The 23,261-nt window shown below is 40.2% G+C and overlaps 1 protein-coding gene across 6 annotated transcripts in view; it reads left to right on the top strand.

Annotated features, from left to right (window-relative positions):
- Positions 1-4,548: 4,548 nt before the first annotated feature.
- Positions 4,549-23,261, top strand: part of RBM33 (RNA binding motif protein 33) — a 103,996-nt gene continuing 85,283 nt past the window's right edge. For 2 of the 6 annotated variants that reach the window (XM_065830618.2, XM_071805323.1), the window contains exons 1-4: positions 4,549-4,803; positions 15,518-15,596; positions 19,892-19,940; positions 21,944-22,020. In XM_065830618.2, coding sequence (XP_065686690.1) covers positions 4,776-4,803; positions 15,518-15,596; positions 19,892-19,940; positions 21,944-22,020 — 233 coding nt within the window. In that variant the 5' untranslated portion in view covers positions 4,549-4,775. Of the gene's footprint in view, positions 4,804-15,517; positions 15,597-15,965; positions 16,031-19,891; positions 19,941-21,943; positions 22,021-23,261 lie in introns of those variants that run through there. The other 4 variants (XM_065830616.2, XM_065830620.2, XM_065830619.2 and 1 more) reach the window with 3 other exon arrangements.

Raw genomic sequence — 23,261 nt, 5'->3', positions numbered from 1 at the left:
CTTCTCTTTGAAAGAATTCCTGAGGAGTGTCAGAGCATGCAGCTGTAACAGTGCTACAGCACAGATGTCTGTTTGTGAAGGATGGGGCATCTAAATCCTTGGATGCTCAGCATTTCTTGTTCGTACTGAAGACAATAATTGCTTTGAAATGTGTCATCTTATTTATGCCAATGACAACTCCTGGCCACTGGCATAAACAGGAGTAACCATAAAATTACTCAAGATTACACCAACCAAAATCAGCCCTGTTAGGACTATTCTGTACACTTAGCATCTCCACACATTTGCATGGTTTGTTACAATCATATTCATGCTTTCATAAAGCTGAGGGCACAAAAACTGCTTCCAGGAACCGGCGATAGCGAGGCCAGGCTAAATACACTCTAAGTTGCTAGAGCTGTGTGCAGGAGTTCTTAGGTTTCACAGCTGGGTGCTTCTAGCAAATTTTACTCCTTTCTGTGCATGATCCTGAAGGACTTCCCCATAAATGCACAGACCTAGTTTTTGCATGTCTGGCAAACTCTTCCTGTACGCTTGCCAAGTTTTAAAAGGCAAGGAATCAACAGCTGATAATTTATGCCAGGAACCTACAATGATCCAAAGTCACCCCTTGTGTAATTCTGGTAAAGCCAGCAGAGTACGTGGGGAAAAGTTGTTGGCTTAGCAAAGTAAATTTTCACTGACATTTGAGGAATAGACAGTATCAATTAAAGCAGAGCTAATTATTGCTACTATTATTTGCATTGCAGTAGTTCCCGGAGGCTTTTAACAGAATTACAGCCTTCTGGTACAAGGAGTTCTTAGGAATGTAAGCTCTGATCTGGAAGTTCATGTATGACAGCTGACATTTGGTACCTGTGCACGTCTCAACATTCAGTGAGGCTCCACAGAGCATGGGGCTTTACTCACAGGTACGGGCCACCAGAATCGGGGCCACAGAAGTTGCTTGTCCTGCTCTGAGCCAGCAGAGGTTTGCCTGGAGCCATCATGTGTCCTTTCGGTCTTCACAGAGTGGAAGGGGTCAGCCCTTCCCAAAACTCAGCATTTAGGCAAGGTCAACAATACCATACATTGGCTCCTTGCCAGAAAACCTCAGGAAACACTCCTGACCTTTCCTTATTCTGATATGTTTTTCATGGGGTACCACTCCCCTTGGCTAAGAATGGGGCATCTTAGACATTTTCCACTATATACCAAGTCATTTTTGAAAGGAAGGACTGCCTTATGTTTGTCAGCTTCACCCTGAAACAAAGCAAGCTTAGTCAGTAAGGCTTCCAGCATCCAGAGTGGGAAAAAACCCCAAGACCTGTTTAAGGTCCAATTTGCACAAACTCATCCAAAGACAAGGGCTTAACTTTGAATGGAATATGGTGACTCGGAGTTCGACATCGCCTTGTGAGGTTCATCACAGGAAAGTTATGAGCCAAAGCTGCAACTGGACCACCCATGGACCAGCTGCTCCACCTGTCCCTGCCTTGCTATGAAAACTCAGTCTGGTTTTGCCAGACTGAGAGGGACTAGAATAAAAGCTCACAACGAGGTAACTGTGGTTGGAAAAGAAGGCAGAAGCACATTTTCTCTAGCGAATCAGGAGCTATTTGCTGTTGATAACACTGTTCTTACTGTCCTTTTCTTAATTTTAAGTGTTAAATGGAATTGAATTTGGATTTCTGACTGGCGATTTTTAACCATTTGAGTGTGCATACAAAAATAAATAATAATATAAACAATAATGTTAATAATAACAAGAAACAGAAAAATTAATGCTTTTGTAAAAAAAATTAGCTACTAAGTATTTTGGAAATAAAATGTTAAAACCTAAAACTAGTGTAAATAAAACTGATAGTGACTATTGCAGTGGAAACAGTTCAAAGTAGAGAAGTTAGGGTACAACAATTTTTATTAAAAGGTTTCAAATAATCAGAAAAAAAGCTTAGCAGTATTCTCCCCTGCTTAGAAAAGGATATCTGAGGCAGCAGATGCAGGACAACCTGCCCTGGTAATGCAACGAGCGAATACAGAACCAGGATTACAAGTTTCTTGAGTTCTGGCCCAGTTATTCACTTTATCCCCTTGCAAGACAAGCTGTTGCATTCCCAATTGCAGCTGGATTCGCTTTGGAAGACACATAGGCAAATACATAATTTATGCAGAAATTCCAAAAGTTTATTTAATAAACTGAGGATGATTAGTTCACATAAAGTCATTTTAATTCATGGATTCCATGGGCAACAAGTACGTTAACCCCCATTTACAGCAAAGACACACGCATGTTTGCATTTTACAGCACAGGTTAGGTAGTATCGAGAAAAAGCTGGAGATTTTTATAGAGAATCCAGAGCTTCTGTAGTTCATGGAATTTGAAAACTCATGAAAAGTCCCGAATGAAGGTGACTAGAGTCACCATATCTGTCTCTGCCATCACAATTTAGGTCCCTGTTCCACATCTGCTGAAGTTCTGACATCTGGGAACAGCCACTTTTTTGTACCAGAGCAGTACAAAATGGCTGAAGAGTCTGTATATTAACAAACAGAATAACTGTGAGCTATCTTGTTATTCCTCTTTAATATTGGATTGGTGCACTAAGCAAATGGTCACTTGATCTGTGTTTGGATTGTCAGTCACGGAAATCAAATCAGCTATTAAAATGAGCAAAAATACAGAGCATAAAATACTTACAAAACACACTCTTCTACACATTTGAATGCCACAAAGATGCTCATTGTGAGTATTGCCTGTGTTTAACTCTTCATTTCCCGGTCTCAAACAGAAGGATACAGAGAATTATGACAAGAGATCTGCGAACTGTACCAGGCTGCTGCTGAGACTGGTTGAGTCTCACCCCACACACTTCTCTGTCCAGCCTTTAAAGGGTCCAGAAAATGCCTTCCCTTGTCAGGAAATCCTTTGGCGCTGCAAACCAGCTACCCAAAAGAAAGATGGATACCAAGGAGTGATGGCTGAAATCCTGGTCCCACTGAAATAATCTTTTTTTTAAATCATTTATAGTAGTACTATTCACTTACCACTTGCATGTCAGGCAATCAGAACTGGACTGATGGACAGCGTATTAAATATCAGCAAGAATTGCCTACCGATGGTCTCTTTCATAAATTAAAGTTAAAATTTGGCTGCGAGTTTGTAGGGATATGTAAAGAATAAATCTCGAGCTGTACAGTTGTGAAGAAAACCTGAAAAATGAGACCAAATGCAATGCTGAGGTAAGTCTGCAGGGAGCTCAGAACAAAGTGACATGAGAACTTCCTTATTCTCATAGCAAGGGTTTAATCAGATAACGCCGATAATTTAAATACTAACATTGTTAATTATTTCCATGAAGACTTGTCCACCTGGGAAAGTTTTGCCATTTACTTGAACTAGTCTTGCTATAGCAGGCTCTGTTTTAGAACAAATTGGGCTTCTTCACAAGTGATGTAACCTAAAAGTTTGTTTCACATCAAGGCACAATTTTATACTGTGTTTAACCCGCTCTGTGCAGAATGCCACAAATCCTGATTGCCCTGTTAAGAGGAAAATCAGTAACAGGAAGGAAACTCAAAACCATTTTTGGGGTATTACTTTGAGAAGGAGAGAGGGGACTCACAGTGAAGCAGCCAGGAAGGAAGCGCTTTGAGAAAGGGCTAGCAGAAAAGGACTTTCAGTTTGCAGTGAAACTGGATTTAGCATGTCAGGACACCGAGCCTGTAAAGTATGTACCCAAGTGAGGCTTGAGTCGAGAAGTAAGCACTACACGGCCTGAACTATTTTAGTTGTTTATGCAAGTGTTAATTCCCCTGCAGTCAGAAAGATAGGAAAAGCACTGATACACCTAACATAGCCTAAACATCCCTTTCATGATGTATTTTAATCCCATTAACTCATGGGGCTTTTTCCACACGAGAGCTGAACCTGAGGGTTCAAGCTGGACCTGTGACCTGCTGAAGCCTCCATGCAGCCCAATGTGAACTGAGCATTTGCAAGCAGCCTCCAATTATGGCAAGAGACACACAATCACAGACTCAGATCCTGCCAGGGAAGCGTGGGAGCGCTGGCAAGCTGCGCCTCATTCTCCCGTTCCCGCTCCCCGCTGTGCACCGGTCAGGTAACGGCACCGCAGCCGCCTCCTCAGAGCCGGCGGGCCTGCTCCCGTGTGAGGGGGAGGCAAGGCCCTGGCGGCCCGGACTCCCCGCAAGGACGCCGGGGCAGGTCGCGGAACCGCTCGGGAACAGCTCCACAGGCCTTCCCCAGCGCAGCCGCAGGCCCAAGGCCGAGAGAGCCCCTTCCCGACCCGGCCACCATCCCCCCGTCACGGCACTGGCCACCCCCGCGCGCCTGCGCGTTCCCGATGCCGCGCGGTGGCACGTGCCCCGCCGCGGCGCACGCGCACTCCCGCGTAGGCCGGCCGGCCGGCGACGCGGAGAGGAGGCCGCTGGGCGCATGCGCGAAGAGCGATGACGCGCGCTGGCGTGCGAGGCACCCGGGCTGCGGCCAACCAACCAGCGGCGGCCGCTGCCCGCCCAACCCGCGAGGGAGGGATCGGTCCGCCGCCGTCCCATGATGCAGCGCGGGGGCGGCGGCGACTGTGACGGTGGCGGCGGCCGCCATGTTGTGGTAGTTTGTTGTTCTCCTGCGGTGCGTGCGTGCGGAGGGGCGGCGGGAGGGGGAGCCGCCGGGCGCTGAATCCGAGCCCTTCCCCGTTCCCCCGCTCCCCGCCGCTCCTGGGGGCGGCACGGGATCGCTGCCAGGAGCCGCCGCCTGGGCAAGGCGAAGAGCCATGGCTGCCGCCCTGGGAGGAGGCGCAGGTGGGTGTTGCGGCCCCAGAGGACTTTACTTGGGGACGTGCGGGGTCCCTGGGCCCCGAGGCCTCGCCTGGGGAAGCGGGGCCTGTCCGGGGTGGACCGGCCGGCGGGGCTGAGGGGAGCCGAGGACTGCGGGGCCTTCCCGGGGCGGTGGCGCCGCCGCCTCTGTCTCCCGCCTGGGCGGGGGCGGCGGGTTTGGCGTTTTCGCGAGTGCGGAGTGGCTGGGCCCCGCGCTCCTGGCGGGGAGTAGAAGCCCTTCGGGCACCACAAGGCCTCAGAGGCTCTTCTCTTGTTAATGGGAATCGATGTCGTGCGGCGATGGGAACTGTTGACTCTCCATGTCCGGGGCAGGACCGGGAAGGGACAGCAGCTTTGTCACTTAGCGCGGGTGCGGGGCCTCTGGGTGACATGGATGTGTTTGTTTAGATACATTCACAGAATCCCAGAATGTCAGGGATTGGAAGGGATCTCGAAAGATCATCCAGTCCAGTCCCCCTGCCGGAGCAGGAACACCCAGATGAGGTTACACAGGAAGGCGTCCAGGCGGGTTTGAATGTCTGCAGAGAAGGAGACTCCACAACCTCCCTGGGCAGCCTGGGCCAGGCTCTGTCACCATCACTGTGAAGAAGTTTCTTCTCAAATTTAAATGGAACCTCCTGTGTTCCAGTTTATGTGCTTTGTGTTATTATTGGTTGTCACTGAGAAGAGCCTGGCTCCATCCTCGTGACACCCTTTACATATTTCATTCCCATAGTTTTTACAGCTACAGTTGGTGACGTGTTTGAACAACTTACCTCTTATCTGGGGAATAGCTATAATTCATTTTACAGACTGCCCAGAAGCAGAAGGTATCACTTGGAAAGTGTAAAACGAAGCCAGTGCTTGACCTCAGACCTCTCAGGCGTGCATCTGCTCTTCTTCGCTAAGGACACTTCTCACAGCATTTTAAATGACAACTCAAAACCCTCCAGCAGTCTGATTATTAAGCAACTTTTAAAATGAGAACACATGAATGATAAAGAGAGACTTGCAGGGGACACACTGGGGTGTTCAAAAGAGACACAATTGAAAGAAATGTCTGGTTTTGATGCTATAGGCCAGCCTTGCTTTCACTAGGAATGACGGTTTTGATGAAGACTAGTCAGAGTTGTCAGTTGATGTGCTTGTCCTCATCTGTACAAAAGTTTTTAGTGATTTTAGTCACTCTTTTCCGTAAGTAGGTGTCGGGGAGAAGAGTGTGGCTTGTCCTTGTGATCACTCACTTGAGTGGTCAAAGTGTTCACCATTGTTAGCTTAATTGGTACCAAAGTACACGAACACAACTAAGTGTCCTACTAAAGGTAAATGTTACAAATAAATTCACAAATTTAGGAGTTGAGGAGTTTGGGAAGAAGTCTAGGAAGGGCAGCACTGCTTGGTAAAACAGCAAATATTTATATATTTGGATCGTTGTTTTAGTAGTGCAAAATATATTGCAATGTTTAAGTTATTTTGCGGAAAACTTTGTGCTAGTTTCTGTGGTTCACATTAGTTATTTGTGATGTGGAAGTGCACTTTGCCTGCATGTTCTGTCTCTGAAAGCTTTGGGTTTTTTTCTAGTATTATGAAGACAGAGGAAAGTGTCAGTTTTGGAGCATTTTAGTTTTTGTGTTTAAAGCTCTGCTGCAAATAGGATGAACATGTTTTCACGTACAAAGTTGTATACAACAGACAACCTTCAACTGAAGTTTTAAGACTAGTTTTTTTTTGTTTTGGAGTACCATTTGCATCTAACTGTGAATTAGGATTGCTTTGTACTAGGTGGGCACATGCAGTTGTTTGTTCAGTGTTAACACTGCTCATCAATAAATGGTGGCCAATTAAATGTGATGCTTGCTCCATATAAGCAGAGTTTAGTCTAGATGATCACTGTGCAGCACTTACCTGAATGAAGAAGCCCAGAGGTTTCTCTGTCTGTGTGACCAGTCAAGGAAAATTCCTGCTTGAATACTCTATTTAAGTGTTAAATACACTTTTAAAACCCACTTCCAGCGGGGGTATATGCAACTCTCTTTGGAAAGGAGCTGCTATCTAAAGTGGTAATGAATGGGAAAGGTGTACAGGATGAAAAGCCCAGGACTAAGTGGTTATTTGGCTTAGATGTTTTTGGTCTGTTAAACTGTAGAAACTAACGCTTTGGATTTAATTTTGTAATTTTTGAGGGAGAGATAACAGCACCTCAGTGTTTTCTTAAAGAAAAAAAAGACTGTCTAGTGATTGTTTTAGTAGTACAAAATGGGTTAATTTGACATTTCAGGGTAACAGCTGGCAAATTAAGATAGTTGTGGCTTGAAGATGCGGATTAAAATTAAAATCTTCTGTAAGGACATGATGCAGGACACGTGAAATGGCTGTGTTTGCTGAACATTTAAGTATATTTGATGGGTTGGAAGATTATTTTTCTGTTAGAGAGCATGTGTAGATTCTGATCACTTACAATTTTTTAAGCTCTTGGGAAATATTCACTTGATTAATAAGAATAAAGTATTCATATGCCCTTTTGTGACCAGATACTTGTCTTGGTGCAGCTGAGCTTTCTAAGGATGAAGAGAAAGGCTTTTCTGGTGACAGTTCTCACAAACATAAGCTCGGAAGTTTTCAAGTGGTGATCTCTGAGGTCTTGGAGTGATTCACAGCTTCATAGTGTTTCACAAGTTCCTCTGCTATGCAGCCTGATTCAACTTGCTTCAAATTCTAGAATGGCTTTATTGAAATGTGGAAGTTCAGGGTGGGTGCGCTAGTGGTGATGAGGGACTTTGAGGACTTGTAGTTGCTCATTAGTCTGTTGTTATGGTTAAGACAATGGTTCCCAAACTTTTGATTCTAGCTTTCATATAAAAACAGAATGAGAGGAAACACGTTAAATGTTGAATAACATGATCTTACTTAAAGGATGGCTACCAAGGGGACAGAGACTCTCTCTTCACAAGGAGCCATGTGGAGAAGACAAGGGGAAACAGCTACAAGTCGTACCAGGAGAGGCTTCACTCATACAGGAAAGACTTTTTTTACAGTGAGAACAGTCAATCACTGGAACAACTTTCCCAGGGACATAGAATCATTTTGATTGGAAGAGACTCTCAGTATCATCAAGACCAACCATAACCTAACTCTAGCACTAAACCATGTCCCTAAGAACCTAGTCTAAACACCTTTTAAACACTTCCAGGGATGATGACTCCACCACTGTCCTGGGCAGCCTGTTTCAACACCTGACAACCCTTTCCGTGAATGTTTTTTTCCTAATATCCAATCTAAACCTCCTCTGGTGCAACTTGAGGCCATTTCCTCTTGTCCTATCACTTGCTCCATCATTTGAGGTTTTCAAGATCCGGTTGGACATGGTGCTAGATAATTAGTCTCATCTAGGATCCCCTTCCCATGAAAGGTTTGACCAGATGGTCTTTTGAGGTCCCTTCTACCTGAGCTGCTCTAGAATTTAGTGATTATCTGCTTATAGTGTAACATAACAACTGTGTAGTATAGATGCGGAAATGTTTTCTTTATATTTACTGCAATCAGTTTACAGCTAGATTTTAAGCTCATTTAGGGAAAGATGATTACAGAGTAAACAAGAAACCATCAGTAAAACAAAGGAAAGAGCACTTCTTATCTCAGTTGTCTGCCATACAGAAGCAAGGAAAAATTATTGTAGGTTTTCTTCTGTCAGATTAATTAACTTCTGATGAACTTCAGTGTACATATCCTTGGAGTGCAAATCGTGACAGTGAATGGAATGGAAGAGGAGCTGAATATACATCTACCCCATATTCTTGCTGAAGTCCCATATCAAGAGTAACTGAATGAGTGTTTCTCTACCTTGGAGAGTGTTATGTTATTCCTCCAGCTTGAATTTAAACTGTCATCGGTTTAATTTCATTTTAATCTGAGGACTGCTGTTACACTCTCAGCAGTGTAGTAGCTTTAAAAACCTCTTGTGAAGCTGTTGGTAAAGATTGGAAAAAAGCTTATACTGGTAGCACAGCAAGCCTTCCTTTGTGTTGTGGGTCACTCTTCCATTCAAGGATGTAGTAAAAATTCTCCAGTCTGACAAATTAATTTGAATTTATTGTGCTTCACACTATTCAGCAGTATACAGGGTCTGGAAATAGATTTCTGCATTTCTGTCTAGGTGAAAGTGACTGGAGTGCTGGCTGTGTTTTGGTCTCTGGATACTGCATGTTACTTTATTAGGCGGACTGATGCAAATGGTCACTCTAACTTAAAATTTTATTGGAATATGCACACACTAAACTTCTCTAAGTGTCAGAGGCCTATAGGGTTTACAGTCCATTAAATACAAATATATGATCATAGGCTGTTGTACCAGCTAAGGACTAGTGCCAAAAAACATTACTACTTGAATGAGCTTGTGGCAGGCAGATTTGCTTTAAAGCATGGCAGTTTTTAATCTCTTTGTGCTTCTTTGACAAGCGTTCACTAAAAGTCATGTTTTTCTGAATGTTCTCTCATTTCAGGTCATCTAAATTAAACATAACCTTAGTGTAATTTTTTTTTTTTTTTAATACGAAAGGCAAACCATGCTTTATTACATCAAACATGAAACCTCGGATTTTAGGTCAGATAGAACTTGTTTTCTAGAATAATTTAGGATGATGGTTGTCACAGACTTGACCAAAAAACCTCCAAGTAAGTAATGTGATTGGTCATGTAAATTCTCCTGTAATGCAGCCTTAGTTTTAAGTGTAACTCCTAGTGACTGTGAAAGGTGCTGGTGAGTTCTGTGAGAGTTACAGTTTCTCAGCAGTGTCCAAAGCCATTTGAGAACTGAGTTAATTTGGATTTCATTTGAACTGTTGGCCTTCATTCACTGTTCAGCATGTTTGTGAGGCAAGGACTATGACACTTTTAAGATGTTTTTCCAAAGCAAATATATTTTCAAATCCAAGCCGACTTTGGATTTTTTTTATTTTTTTTTTTTTTAGTACAAAAGACACCAATAAATAAAGGTATTATTTTTTCAAGCAGTGATTAGAAAGAGAACTTCAGTTCCTGGCAGCATATCATAATTCTGTTCTTGCTTATTGCTAGTGACTTGCTTTGCATCATGAGAAACTCTCTAAAAAAAGTTATTTTTGAGAAGGTTGAAAGAACCCCTTTCCCTTAGAAATTAATGTTTTCTGCTTTATTTCTTTGAGGAAACTAAACATCCTGTAGGATTAATTTGGAAAGAAAACATGAAATACACTAGTAGAGGGACATGTTATGCAATTGTTACATTGTAATAAATACTTAGTCACTGAATGCTTAAGGCTTCTATGAGTAATTGTTTACAAATGTAAGATTCCCATGATGTCTGTCCCTGAAAAAATAAACTCTGTTTGTGTGTGGTCTGTTTGTGTACATGTGTTCTTGTGCATAATGTGGTACTAGGAGTGGATGTGATTTTTATGGTGGGGTAGAGAGCTTGATTATCTTAATAAATGGGACCAGACTGTAATGTGCTTTGTGATGTTTTAGGTTTGCATCACAGGTTCCGGTTCAGGAGTTCTCTTGACCTTGTGCTTTTATTGGTAGATGCTGCTGCAATTTGTTACCAGTTTTCATTCAGCTGGTTAATAGCACAGTTACATTGCCAGCCTGTGTTTTAGACATGACTGTTCCTGGTGAAACCTATTATTTTTCTGTATCACATAGAAAGTAGTACTAAAATTCACTTCACTGTTGGGCAGAAACATGTCTGTTTTTAAGTGGTATACTCAATTCCTGAAAATCAAGGTTTTACAATACCTACGTCTTGTGTAATCTTTTGCAATGAAATATGAAGAAGAATATTCTGTAGAAATAAACTATTACATAAAGATAACCTGGTAAGCTGTTTTTGATCTGGAGGCTTGTGCTTGAAATTCTGTCAAGGTGTCATGTTGAGTGTTTTAAATATGATACCAGGGAATGGGATAGATGAAGATGGACTTGTTCAGCATTAAATGGAAGCATAGAGAAGTTGCATTTTTTTCATGTGGTAAGTTACTTTTATTCTCTAGGTTGGTTTGTCTGTTTGTTTAAATAGCTCCCTTACCTGTTCTGCCCAAAAGCAGTGCATCTTAGTTACTTTATTAAAAGACGTGTTGGGTAAACAGTGCATAATACTTTATTTCTTGGACTATTGAATCATTGTGGCAACTCCATCTTGTTTTGGATAAGGAGAAATCTTTCATGTTTTTTCCATGCCTAAAACTGATAGTATGTTTGGTATTCACAATAGAGTTATATTGAAGCAAACCAAAATACAAAATTTGGAACTGTTAAGCTTTATGAGACAGCATGTGGTCAGTGTTCAAGGAAGCATGCAGGTGTATTTCTGAGAAGATGAATAATGCTGTAATCAAATGTTTTTCCTAGTCAAGAAGTCATGGCCATCTCATTGCAGTAAAACAGTCCATCTTAGCAACAGTTGCTATGTAGGACTACCTTTTTCGGCTATATTGTTACCATTTTAAACGTTTTGAGCTCTGCAGTGTTCCTGCTGATTCACATCCTACGCGTGGGAGACTTGACTCTGTAGCTTAGGACTCCCACTTTACATAGGAAAACGATGAGTGAAGGTTTTATTGGAAGGTTGTCCACAGAGTTAGAAGCTACCACCAGCATAGCCAAAGAGGAAATGGGACTTGTATTTTGTCGATTTTTAGTGTGGCTGACCTGTTTTTATTAAGCAGAAAAAGGATGACAGTTCTGGGCATATATCGTAAAACCCCAAAATAAGCTGTACAGAACAGCCTCTAGCACTGCTAGTGCTACACTAGGGTAAGTATAAAACAAATAAGACCCTTTTAGTGTGGGAAACTGAGTGTGTTTGGCTTTGTGCTTATTCTGATTCAGAGCCTTGCGAGGCTGCCTGGTGTAACAAAACAGCCAGCGTTAGGCTCTGCAGCAACCTGCAACTTCTCTGTCGCTTTGATAATGGCTATTTCTGAGAGCTGCAGTAGGAAGAGCCAAGTGGTGGATTATTTATTTTGTTTTCCTGTATAACTGGTCTGTCCTGCTTCCTTATCCAGTTAGTGCTTTTTTGGCATTTCATAGGTCTTAGTTTTATTTTGCTTCTAGTGCTGCCTGAAAATTAGAGAGGGGGCTTAGTGCATTTAGTGATCACCTGTCAGGATCTTCCAGATGATACCCAGCTAATGCACACACATCTCAGTGAGCTTTGCTGCGAGAGCCTTGAGTAAAAATGAGGAGCCGCAGCTATTGTGTTGCATGTCTTGGCAACAGGTACTGTGTACGAATGCAGTGACACTGCTGGAAGAAATACAAAACCTCTTCCAACTCCTACGACAGACATTTTCCTGCTTAAAAAGCTTAACATGGTGGATCTCCCTCCCCCCTGTTTTTTTTTTTCTTCTCATCTCCCACACAGTGGTACTGAGAATTATATTAAAAAAAAAAAAAAATTTGGCTGTTGCTCTCAGTGGTTTTGTGCTGTGCTGATGCTGAGTGTTCCTCCTTATGTGCAAGTTAATGTTTTACAGGCACTTAACCACACTTGACGCAAACATTGACTTGTAAGAGTTTCTCAAGGAGAAACATCCGCATATGTTATGCTTCTTGTTGTTTACTGTTTTTTTTTCTAAACGTAATTGCGTAGACAGGTAGAAGAAAAATGAAAATATGTGTAGTTTCAGAAATGGGAAAAAAAAATGGTGCCTCACTGAAGTTTTCTAGTTATCCCATTGCACTGCAGGTGTCCAGTTCCATGCTTGCTATCTCACAAACAGCGAACCTGGCAATGAATGCTATTTGTAGATGCGTGACTGTTGTGACCCCCTTTTCTAAAGGAGAGCTACAACCTGTTTAGGGCTCTGACAACACAGTGTCAAAATTGACATAATTTGTAATGCTTATTGTCAGTGTCAACTGTCACAGAACGTATGAGCATAAAAAGGAATAACTGGCTCCCTCTGTCCCAAAGATCTTTATATCATAAGCGTATGAGATGAGAACAGCGAGGTGATGGGGACATATGTGGACCCAATTCTTATAAGTTGCAGTCACCACACACAGATTGACGAGTCATTTTTGAGGCTTTTGTATGCATCCTGCTAGAGGGGACTTGTGAAGAGGGCTTTGCATGGATGTAATTCAGCTTTGGATTTTGGTAGGAGTCGCTCATAAATAAGGAATAGGATGTGAGAAATTTGGAGGGTTGGAAGAGCTGGAGAGCGGATATTTGCAATGTCAGCTGGGTGGGGGTCCTGTTCAACACTAGAAACTTGACAGAAAATTGGACCCTCTTGGTATTGTTTCTTCGGTAGCAGTAGAACTAAGTTGGAGCACTTTTATAGCCATTAAACTTAACTATCTGGCTTGTAAAAGTACTATAAATTATGATGAAGGGTATTTCTTTTTTATTGTAGAGAGATCTCAACAGAGAAAAATGATTTGGCACTTTATGTTGTCTAGATTTAAACCTGGCTGATGTGAAGGTCCATCTGTGTAAAAATTGTGTGCTGAAGAGCTTGAAGAATTTGTCTTCAAGTGGTGTTGGTTTATAATACAGCTCTCTGTAGTTCTGAAAGTGGTGCCTGGCATGAAAAAGGTATGATACCTTTCAAGCAAGCAGGCATAGCTTAAAAAGAAGTTACTGTCTGCCTGATGGTGGTCGTTGTCTTGAGCTGTGTTAGTCAGGATGTAGACACTCATAGTTTGCTTTGCTGCAAAACCAGTCACGTTACCTTAAAAAAATAATCTTTGGAGGTGGTTGCATCACGTCAGCAGCTTACTGCAGTCCAGCTGTAGGGACAATGACAGTGCAGGATATTTGTGCCCTTAAAATGGCAGTGCGCTAAGATAATCACTGCAGCATGGTTTAAATGAAGGTAAGGAGAGCAAGGTGACTTTTTTTCAGCAACCACAAAATTGGGTAATTTAGTGTTCAAGGGAAAGATAGGAAGTGCTTGTTTATCTGTCTGGCTTTCCCCTGTGGGTGGAATAGGAATTGTAATTGAAGGAGGTTGCAACATGTAGATATTTGAGTAGAGAAATGTAGAACAACTGTTTGTTTCAATGGTGTTAGCCTGTCTAAATTACTTTAAATACAGATGATTAGTTACAAAAGTATCTGTAGGCAATGAACAGGGGAACCTGATCAAGGGGAATTGTTTTTGCCTTCTGTTTCAAAACAAAAGTTGCCACACTTGAATTGTGTTGCATCGTAATTCATACTGAGCAGTCTTATTTTCATACCTATTTATAGTTGAAATTTCTGGTTTGAAAGCTCTTAATGTAGTGACATTGCAAGAACTGAATTTTCTCTTTTTAGTGTTTTTGCCTCCTCCTACCTCTGGTCACTAACACACCTGTATTTTGATTATATGAAGTAACAAGTGAATAGGTTTGTCATTGCATGTGTGGAATATTCACTGAAGGATACTGGGTTGAGTTTAAAAAGCTGCAGATAGATTTGATTAAAATTGTTGATTAAAAAACAAAAAAACCCAATCAAAACAAACACCACCACCACCAACAACAAAAAACAACCTCATCCCCCCCACCCAAAAAAGAAAAAAAAATACCACCAAACAACCAAACCAACGAACAAAAAACAACCCTAAAAAAACACCACCAGTTGATCCTTGGTGGTGTACTTGGTCAGAATTCAGTCCTAGTAGAGTCAGGAGGATGACTGGATATGTGGCAGTTTAGTGTTCACCAATTCAGATTGTAATGGAAGGACAGGATTGTATTTTGCAGACCACTAAACTACAGCCAGTTTCCCCATGTGTTGACTGTAACTTCTGTTTGTGCACTTGTTTGGTTCTTATAGAAGTTATTAAAATGTGTGAAAATATGCTTATTCCAGGTGTGCGTTTTCTATTGGGCTGTAGCCACAGGATGAGAGTGTAAGGTTTGAGTGTTTCTGAAGCTACGTGCTTCTGTTTTACAGATGACATCTGGATGTCTGAAGAGAGCAAATGAGCTTTGCTTTTTTTTTTGTAGATAAATGGAAGCTTTAATATTTTTAAGTAGCAAAACTGTCATTTGCAAACTAAGCTATGCAAGAGTAATTCGTGCTTTGGTTGGCTAGAGCAAGGTTACTTGTTAAAATATATGGAGCACCAGTTTTATCTCAGAAGGCACATGCATGCCTATGTACACAGTGTAACCTACTTCAATGACTTCTGTTATTTTTAATGCCCCAGTTGAGGTAATTGATGGTATATCACACCTGACTTCCCTCTTCTGTTTTGGATTGCTGGTACCATCCTGCCTTGTGCTGACCTGAGGTTAACTCCTGTTTTCAAAGTGCCTTTGCGGGCCCAGTGTGGGTAGATGAGCTTGTGGCCCCCAAGGCAAACAGAGATGTGGCAGGTGTTATTCCCTTCACCTTCGTTCCACCTCGGTTTCATACATTTCTGGGGAGCTTCTGTCTCTGGGATGATCTTTGTTGGCAACATTTTCTAGTCATGTATCTCATTCTCTGTTTTCCTTGGGTCATCCTTACTTCAGTGGTGAGAAGAGGGAAAGCTATATAGTACATCTGTTATTATTATTGCATATTGGTATTAACTGTTTTCCTTATGTTAAAATGGAAAGTAAAAAGTATTTTTACATCTTCTAGAAAACAACACCCCCCTCCAAAAAAAATCTCACCTAAGTGGTTCCTTCAGAAACCGTTCATTTCAGTAAGAATTATTTATTGTAGTCACCTTCTTTACAGATGATGACTTTGATCAGTTTGATAAGCCTGGTGCAGAAAGGTCTTGGAGAAGAAGAGCTGGAGATGACGACTGGGACAGGTAGGTAGGACATTTCATGTTCAGTTTCTGTATGCTGAATTACATTGATCTGGTTTCCTATTCTAGCATTTTGTATTCTAACTTTTAGAGCAGCATACATTTGGATACTAATGAAGATGTTGGTTGTTATGCATGTGTCAGCCGGTGCTAGATTGTGCCAAATATACACTTGCCTTCAGGAATATAGAGAGCAATATGAAGAGATACCATTTAAAATTGGATAAATACAAAGTGTCTGTGGTGTGTAAGAAACATTTCAGTTAATGTCCTGGTTTTCCTTTTAAATATTTAGTGGATCTCAGTGGTTTAAATATTTAGATTTTTGCTAGTACTTGATTTTGCCCAACTTAACTTTTTTCTCTTACCTAGATGTTTAAATTCCTATCCTTAATCTTCTACTTCAGTTTTACATTGGGAAGAGTAATGGAGCTTAGGTATGGGCTTCTGTTGAAAAATATGACTGTTTTAAAGATTGAGAAATATGTGTGGACTTGGTATTTTCAGGAAGAATAAGAGCACGTTCTTTTACGTGCCAGCATCCCAGCTGGGAAAGACTTGAATCAAGCTGCTGCCTGAACTTGTTTGTTCTTTCTGGGAGAAAACTTTCCACGTTTTTGTGTTGTTTTTATAATTCCTTTTTGATAATTGTCTTATTCAGATTAAGGCAGTGGTTTTCACTGTAAAAAGGAGAAAAAACCATTCCAAATAGATAATTTTTTTGTCTTTTTTAATAATAATTCAAGTGATTGTGGTAAACAAATTTTAGTTTAAGTAGTTTTCCGCTGAGCTGAGCCCTTGGAGTGAACTGGCTACTCTACATTTATTGTCATTCCAGGGGGATTAGTTTCCTCTTCTGTGCTTTTCTTATTTTTCTAGGACTTGAGAAAGATTATAGAGTGTTTTCACTAAGCTGAGACTTTGAAGCACACAAGGATTCAGTTTTAGAAAAAAAGTTTTCATTTGTGTTTATTATTAGCTGCATATAATTTGTGATAGACGATAAAAAAATCATATTGTTTATTTAGTGAAATTGTAAGGGAAGTGGTTTCTTCTTAGATTGCCAAGCTGTCTTTAGAAGCGTTCTGTGTTTGTCTGGATGTTTTCAAATGCTGTACATGGATTTGTTGCCTAATGTAATTGCTTGAATTTTTTTTAACTGTTGGCCTAATTCAGTTTAGGACACAATTTATTGAAAACTGAAAAAAAAAAATAAATCTGAATTAACACAGCAGACATGGTTGGGTTTTTTTAACTCTTCATGCTTTGTTTTGGAGCCTAAATCACTCTTTTTTCGGGGAGGGTGAAGTGGTTATGCTGTTACTTGTACATTTTGATCAACCATCAACTCTTCTGTGCTGCTGCTTAACTGAGTCCCATCCCCCAGTCATTTAAGTAATTTTGAATTTCCAGATCTCTTTGCTTTCTCAAACACAGGAGGGTGAGAACTGAGGGTTGGGAGACCCCTGTTATTTGGGAGTGCAAATGTAACGTTGTTCTTGGAAGATTTTTCCCATTACATTTTTTTATGAATTCTTTTCCCCAAACACTTGTGTCCTTGCTACTGTTCGTGTTTAATGAGGTGTGCTCATGAAATTGGAGGCCAGAAATGGCTAGTCTGATGTCTTTATCACAGGCTATTAATTTATACATTTATCCCTATAAGTAGCACAAAGCTTGAATGTGGGAAAATAGAGTTCTGTGCTGCTATCCTGTGAGATGACAGGGCTGCTTTAGTAGTTGACTTTTGCTGAAATTTGCTTACTCTAACCCTTCTCTGAGATTGTTAATTTCTCTACACTGGCAGAAAGCTTCTCACTTTTTGTTGCTCTCTTTTTTATTATTATTTTCTCTTCCTCGTTTGGTGAGCTGAATCTATTCAGTGAGGGGAATGTTGAGTATTGGGAGTTGAGGAAGGGAAGAAATGTGTCTGTCTCTTCTGAAAGCAGTGAACTCTTGGATTACTTAAACTTAGAATTGTGCTTTTAGAAAGGCTTTTGTGTCTTGATGATAGTGAGAGTGAGTTGCCTTTGAAACTATTGATATAGTGTACTTTTATTCCAGTTTATTATCTGTGACTTTATGGGGTATTAGATTGCAACCATTTGTTTTTGTCTGTTTCTCAGCTAACCTGAGATCTCTTAGTATCTGGTCATTTTTTTTTTTTTTTTAATTGTTTTTTAATTGTTTTTAATAGTCAGATCTGGTAATTCTGGTCTTTCTTCTTTCTGACAGATAACTTCAGATTTGGCTATTTTTAAAGAAGCTTGGGATAGGATGGCTTTACTGTGCATGCTTTTCACTGTTACTCTGTTTATTAAAAAAATTACCCATGGTGATTTTTCTGCCTTTAATTTGTCAATGAAAATATTGAATTACATTGAATATTTTAAGAAGTCTTGAGAGGCATTCTGTGAAATACTTTTAGGAGCTTCATTTATGTGCTAGCACAAATATTTTTGACTGTCAAGTGGTAAGCCAAAACATTTAAAAAACTAGAGTACATATACAGTTACTTCTATTGACCCAATGTTTAATCATCTTTAAAAAAATCACATCAAGGATCTTTTTAGTAATGTGTTGAATAGCCCTCACTATGTTTAGATAATTAATTTAAACTTTTGCTTTCTTCTGTATTTGTTTTTTATGTGAATTTCTTACTACCTCAACTTGTTCTTCGGCGTTGAATGCTGCTGTAACATGCTGTCTTGCTGTCTTTTGGAATTCTCTAGTGCAGTTTTATCAAAAGCTGTTAGTGGTGGACCATAGTGCTGGGAAATATTTTCAGACCTTTTGGTGCATTTGTCAGATTACTGACAGCTGAAGAGATTAGTGACTTTTTCCTACTTCAGTTTTGGCTCTAAATTCTCCTGAAACCATTTCTCTTATGTAGAGTTTTCTGTTTCTGAAATAAAAGGCTTAAATTGCCTTCAGTTTGCTTTTTGAGATTTATGTGTTTCATGTCCCAATTTTTGTTTAATATTGCAGTGAACACAAAAAAATGGCTATTTGTTAATGTTCAACCATTCCTGGAACTGTTTTGAGATTGGTAACTATGGACAAATGCTGTGTACTGATGATAACGTCCTATTTAGTGCTGATTTGGAGTATCATCTGTTATTTTCTAGCCCACAAGATTTTAATTCCCCCCCTGCATTATCTGTACAGTAACCAACATTGAAAGAGATGTATCCATCTGTAAAAACAACTTTTAGCACTGATTTGTGTCTTGGGATTGGCTTCCCCTTTTGCAAGTATTTCTTATGTAGTCCTAAGGAATTTTTATACCTATTCTGTTCATATAGCCCATTCTCACTTTGGGGTATTTAATTTTTGTGTAGTATCTAAGGCATGTTTGGTGGTTGTTTTTTAATGAGGGTATACTGGTAGAAATATGTTCACATTCCTGGATTACAGCTCACATTTCAAATCACTGGCATCGCAGTATTAGGATGTCCATGTTCTAATACAGGCATTTGTTAGTCATAAGTGTTTATTATAGCAGAGGGAATCTATTTATTGCTATCGCTAGATAATTCTTTCACTGAAGGAAGAATGAGATTAAAGCAGTTGTCCTACATCTTAACTAATCTGGACTGCAATTCTCTGTGTTGCATCCTGTTTATGGGACAGATGCTATGTGACGGCAGAAGTTTTGTGAGCCAGGTATTTCTATGCTTCCTGAATTCTTAGTCACACCTACAAAGACGGTGAAACATGCATTTGGTTTTGTCATCCTACAAATGCCTGCTTGACCTTGCCCTCAACTTGAGGAGGAGGGAGTAAAGTATTTACTAGAGATCTAGGCCTAAGTGGCTCCCGTGCCAACTGGCCTCTTTGCTGGAGTGCAGCTGGGGCCATGTGGTGGTCTGTAGACCGAATCTTGCCCACAGGACATTACTGTCTTGTGTGCTTCTTCCCTGGTGAGGTGAGAAATGGCAATTTTGACAATACGCCCAAAGGGCCTTGAATGATCTAGAGCGAGGACCCAGCTAGCCGTGGTTTAAATGCCTGCGCTTTGTCTAGGTCTGTGTGCTATGTTATAGTCGGAGGGATGTGGAAAGGAAAGCATATGGAATGAAATGACTGCACAACAGCAGTCTGACTTAATAAGTATGGTCTGTTGTTTCATTGAAAATATCTCGTTTTTCAGCTTGCTGAATGCTTTGCTAGAAGGAAAGCTTTGTGGACACTCAGCAACAATTCTTCTTAAGTTAGTTTTTTAAGGTTCATACCCTATATGGTGTTTGTTTCTGTTTTCTAAGGTTCAGCTTCTTACATTTGTTAATGTTTTCCAGTGAACTTGATGATGACTTGCTTGGAGAGGACTTGATAACTGGCAAAAAGGTAAGATACATGCATTAAAGTGAATTGTTACAGATATTAAGAAGTGAATGTTGTCCAACTTACCCACTTTAGTTGTTTGCTATGTCCTTTTACATATTTTACGGTTACCTTCCTAAAACCTAATAGCCACAGGTATGTTAGCTCTGCCCTGTTGGCAGAGTGCTTGGCACCCAGAGCTCTGTTTCCTTTTGTGAAGTACCTCCAAGTGTGGCTTCTTAAAATAAAGCTTTTAGAAAAATTTATTTTTTCTGAGATAGTGTTTCTTCTCATAATACTGCTCAAAAATGAGATGGTTCTCAAAATCAGTTTCTCTGTAGCTCATATTGACTTAACAATTAAAAACCAAGACAAAAAACCAATTATACCTGCTGGGTGCTGATTAGCATTCTGGAGAATTCACTTCAGCTGCCAGCTTCCTGGCTATTAAAAGTTACTCATCAAAATACCAGAAGTATTTACCAGCGAGTAAATAAAAAAGCAATCAGTAGTGTCTATTAAAGACTTAGTCACTGCACATAATCCACCACTGCTTTGTCTGAGAAGTAGGCAGAGGACTTCTCCTCCTACAGTGAGGGAGGAATATGGGAGCAGCTAGCACTGATGAACATAAACAGTGTCTGCTCTAGGCTCCTCGTTCTGGTATCTATTTCCAAAATGGAACTCTATGAAAAGAACCAAACATATGTTTGGATTTGCCAGATACCTGCAGGAGAAGGCAGGGCTTCCATTTGGGAAATCAAAACTGGCTGGTACCTCTTTCTCCACTTGATCTGCTAAACAAATTCATTTAGAAAATAGTTTTTAAAGTTTTAGTTGGAGGTGAATAGGTTCATTAAGAAACCCAGATCTGGTAAAAGTTGAGTTTTAGTTGATGTAGGTTTTTTTATAATCACACTCTAAATGTTGGCAGTTAACTTCTTGAAATTATTCTGTAAGTAATCCCTATTAAAGATAGGAAATTCCTTTGTCTCATCTACTCATTTAAAAAAGAAAATAAAATTCCAGGAGGATAAGGAGTGCAGATGTGTGTTATACAATTATCAAAAATACAAGCAGTGAACATTGCATACATCTTGGTAATTGAAATGTGACTTGATAAAACTGCTTATCTTAAAATCTCTGTGAATACTAACCAATGCTATATTTCTCCAATGTATTACGGGTTCTTGAGCTTTTTCTATTCTTGTTTTCAGTCTGCCATATTACAGGGCTCTGAGCAGAATCTGTGGTTATGGACTCATATGGCAGAGCAATACATTTCTCAGGAAGTTTTCCCTGAGCTATTTAGGCTGAACTTACTTCTACTTAATCTTATCCCAGTACTTTTAGATAAATCTACCCTTGTTATAACCTTTTGCCCCTATTACTTTAGGAGATAAAAATAATGTTGCTGAGCAAAACTGCAGTTATCTCTTCCTAAGGGGTAATTATTTAAGAAAAAAAACAATGCAACAACTGTAAGTATGATAGACAAATGAGGGGGAGTTCAGAAAAGGCATGATACTTTCTTCTACTTTTTTTCTTTTCTTCACTTGCAAAATAATTATAGTTTTTCATTTTTTTCATATCATTATATTCTCCCCTCTAGTCTCCTAAGTATCTCTGCTCTCTAGAAACTGCAGTAACTTAGTGCATTTTCTCGACTTGCCTAATGCCTCAAGGTCACAAGGCAGCGCACTAACTTACCTTTCTTTCTGGTATTTCTTAACTGAGTTGTCATCTTCAGCTATATTTGAGAATGCATCAGTGAAAACTGTTGATAGTGAAGCAAATTGGAGTTTTGTAAATTTCTGTAAGACTGTCAAACATTATTTTTAGACTGTTGTCTTGTGTAGTACATTTTTTTCCATCAAATGAGTTAATTTCATGGAGTGTATGGTCTTAGTCTCAGATGCGTTCTTCATTAAAAAATACTTAGTGTTCAGAAGTTTCAGTAGTTTCAGTACTTAGTTAAAAGTTTATATCCTTTTTGATGTTCATGATTGACTTTTTCTGAAACCTAGAATCAGTCAGACTTGTCAGATGAAGAGCTGAATGATGATCTTCTGCAAAGTGACAATGAAGAGGAACAAGATTTTGGGTATTTCTTTTCTAAATCTCGTGTTTTGGATAACTCAAAGCTAGTCATGACTACTACTACTGATAATAATGGCTAAACTAAAGTTACTGGTATATGCTTAAGATAATTTTGCTTTTTACTTAGCCAACTACTTACTTTTATATGTGTGAATATATATATATACACATATATATATATATATATATAAAATGTGTTCAGTAGCATTGTTAGCATTTCAGTAAAAAATTTTTTGTTTATTCAAATTCAATAAATTTAACTCAAATATATTAAAAAAACTTGTAAAGAAGAAACAGTGTAATCTCTGCACTTAGTATTATTTGTAAATACTCACAAAGCTCCTGTGCTGTGCCGCCTTGTATCACTGTAGGCTTCCTTCTCCTGTAAAGACCTTTTCTGCCGTCTTTCTTTTAAAAATTTATCTTAACTCCTGAGACCCTAAGGAGGGGAGCTTCATAGTTTGTAAGGCTTGATTTGTGACCTAAATATTTACATACAATTACACAGCAGAAAATTTTGTACAGGGTTTATAGGCTTGAGCAAATACTTCCGTGGGAGATTACTAAGGATCCTGCCCTGTGAATCCTCTGTGGGGATACACCTCCACAACTGAATTATGGACATTACAAATCAAAATGAGTGTCTCGACATTTTTACTTTTCAAGCTGGATTGAAGGGGGAAGGAAGATGCTTGTGATGCAGTGACTCTGCTGCTTTTAATTGCCTGTGTGTCTTGCCAGCTTTTACTTGTTGCATGCTATGCGGGCATGTCATCCAAAGCAATATGAAGAAAAGATATGTATGTGTAGCATATATATGTCTGTGTTGCTCTGAGATCTCCCTTTCTGTCCTTGGCTGGAATTAGGAAGAGTCCTGTCCCTGTGTTGGATTGATGAGGATGTGGTGAAATCCGTCAACCATCAGTCCCTCCACTGGCCGCTGTTCTCCCTGCAGGAGTGAGGGCTGCACTGTTCCCTTCAAAATGGGGAATCTGGGTTACAGTCCTTGCTGTTTCTTCTCTGTATTTCCTCCTTGTGTGCCCTGGGCAGCAGGGATGGTTATGTGACTGTATGAACGATGATAAAGTATCTGAAGTGTGATAACAGTGCTCAGTGGAAGCAGGTTTCTGTAGACAGGTCTTGCATTTTTAGCAGTTTTATTGCCAGAGAGTTGGAGCCTTGCTCCATTCCTTTTCTCCTCCCTCTGTTTCCATTCAAGCTCATTTATGCCTTTGCAGTTGGAAG

Source organism: Patagioenas fasciata, chromosome 2, assembly GCF_037038585.1.
Source record: "Patagioenas fasciata isolate bPatFas1 chromosome 2, bPatFas1.hap1, whole genome shotgun sequence".
Classification (NCBI taxonomy): Eukaryota; Metazoa; Chordata; class Aves; order Columbiformes; family Columbidae; genus Patagioenas; species Patagioenas fasciata.
Note: the sequence above shows the minus strand (reverse complement) of the source record. Positions and strands in the feature narration are given on the sequence as shown.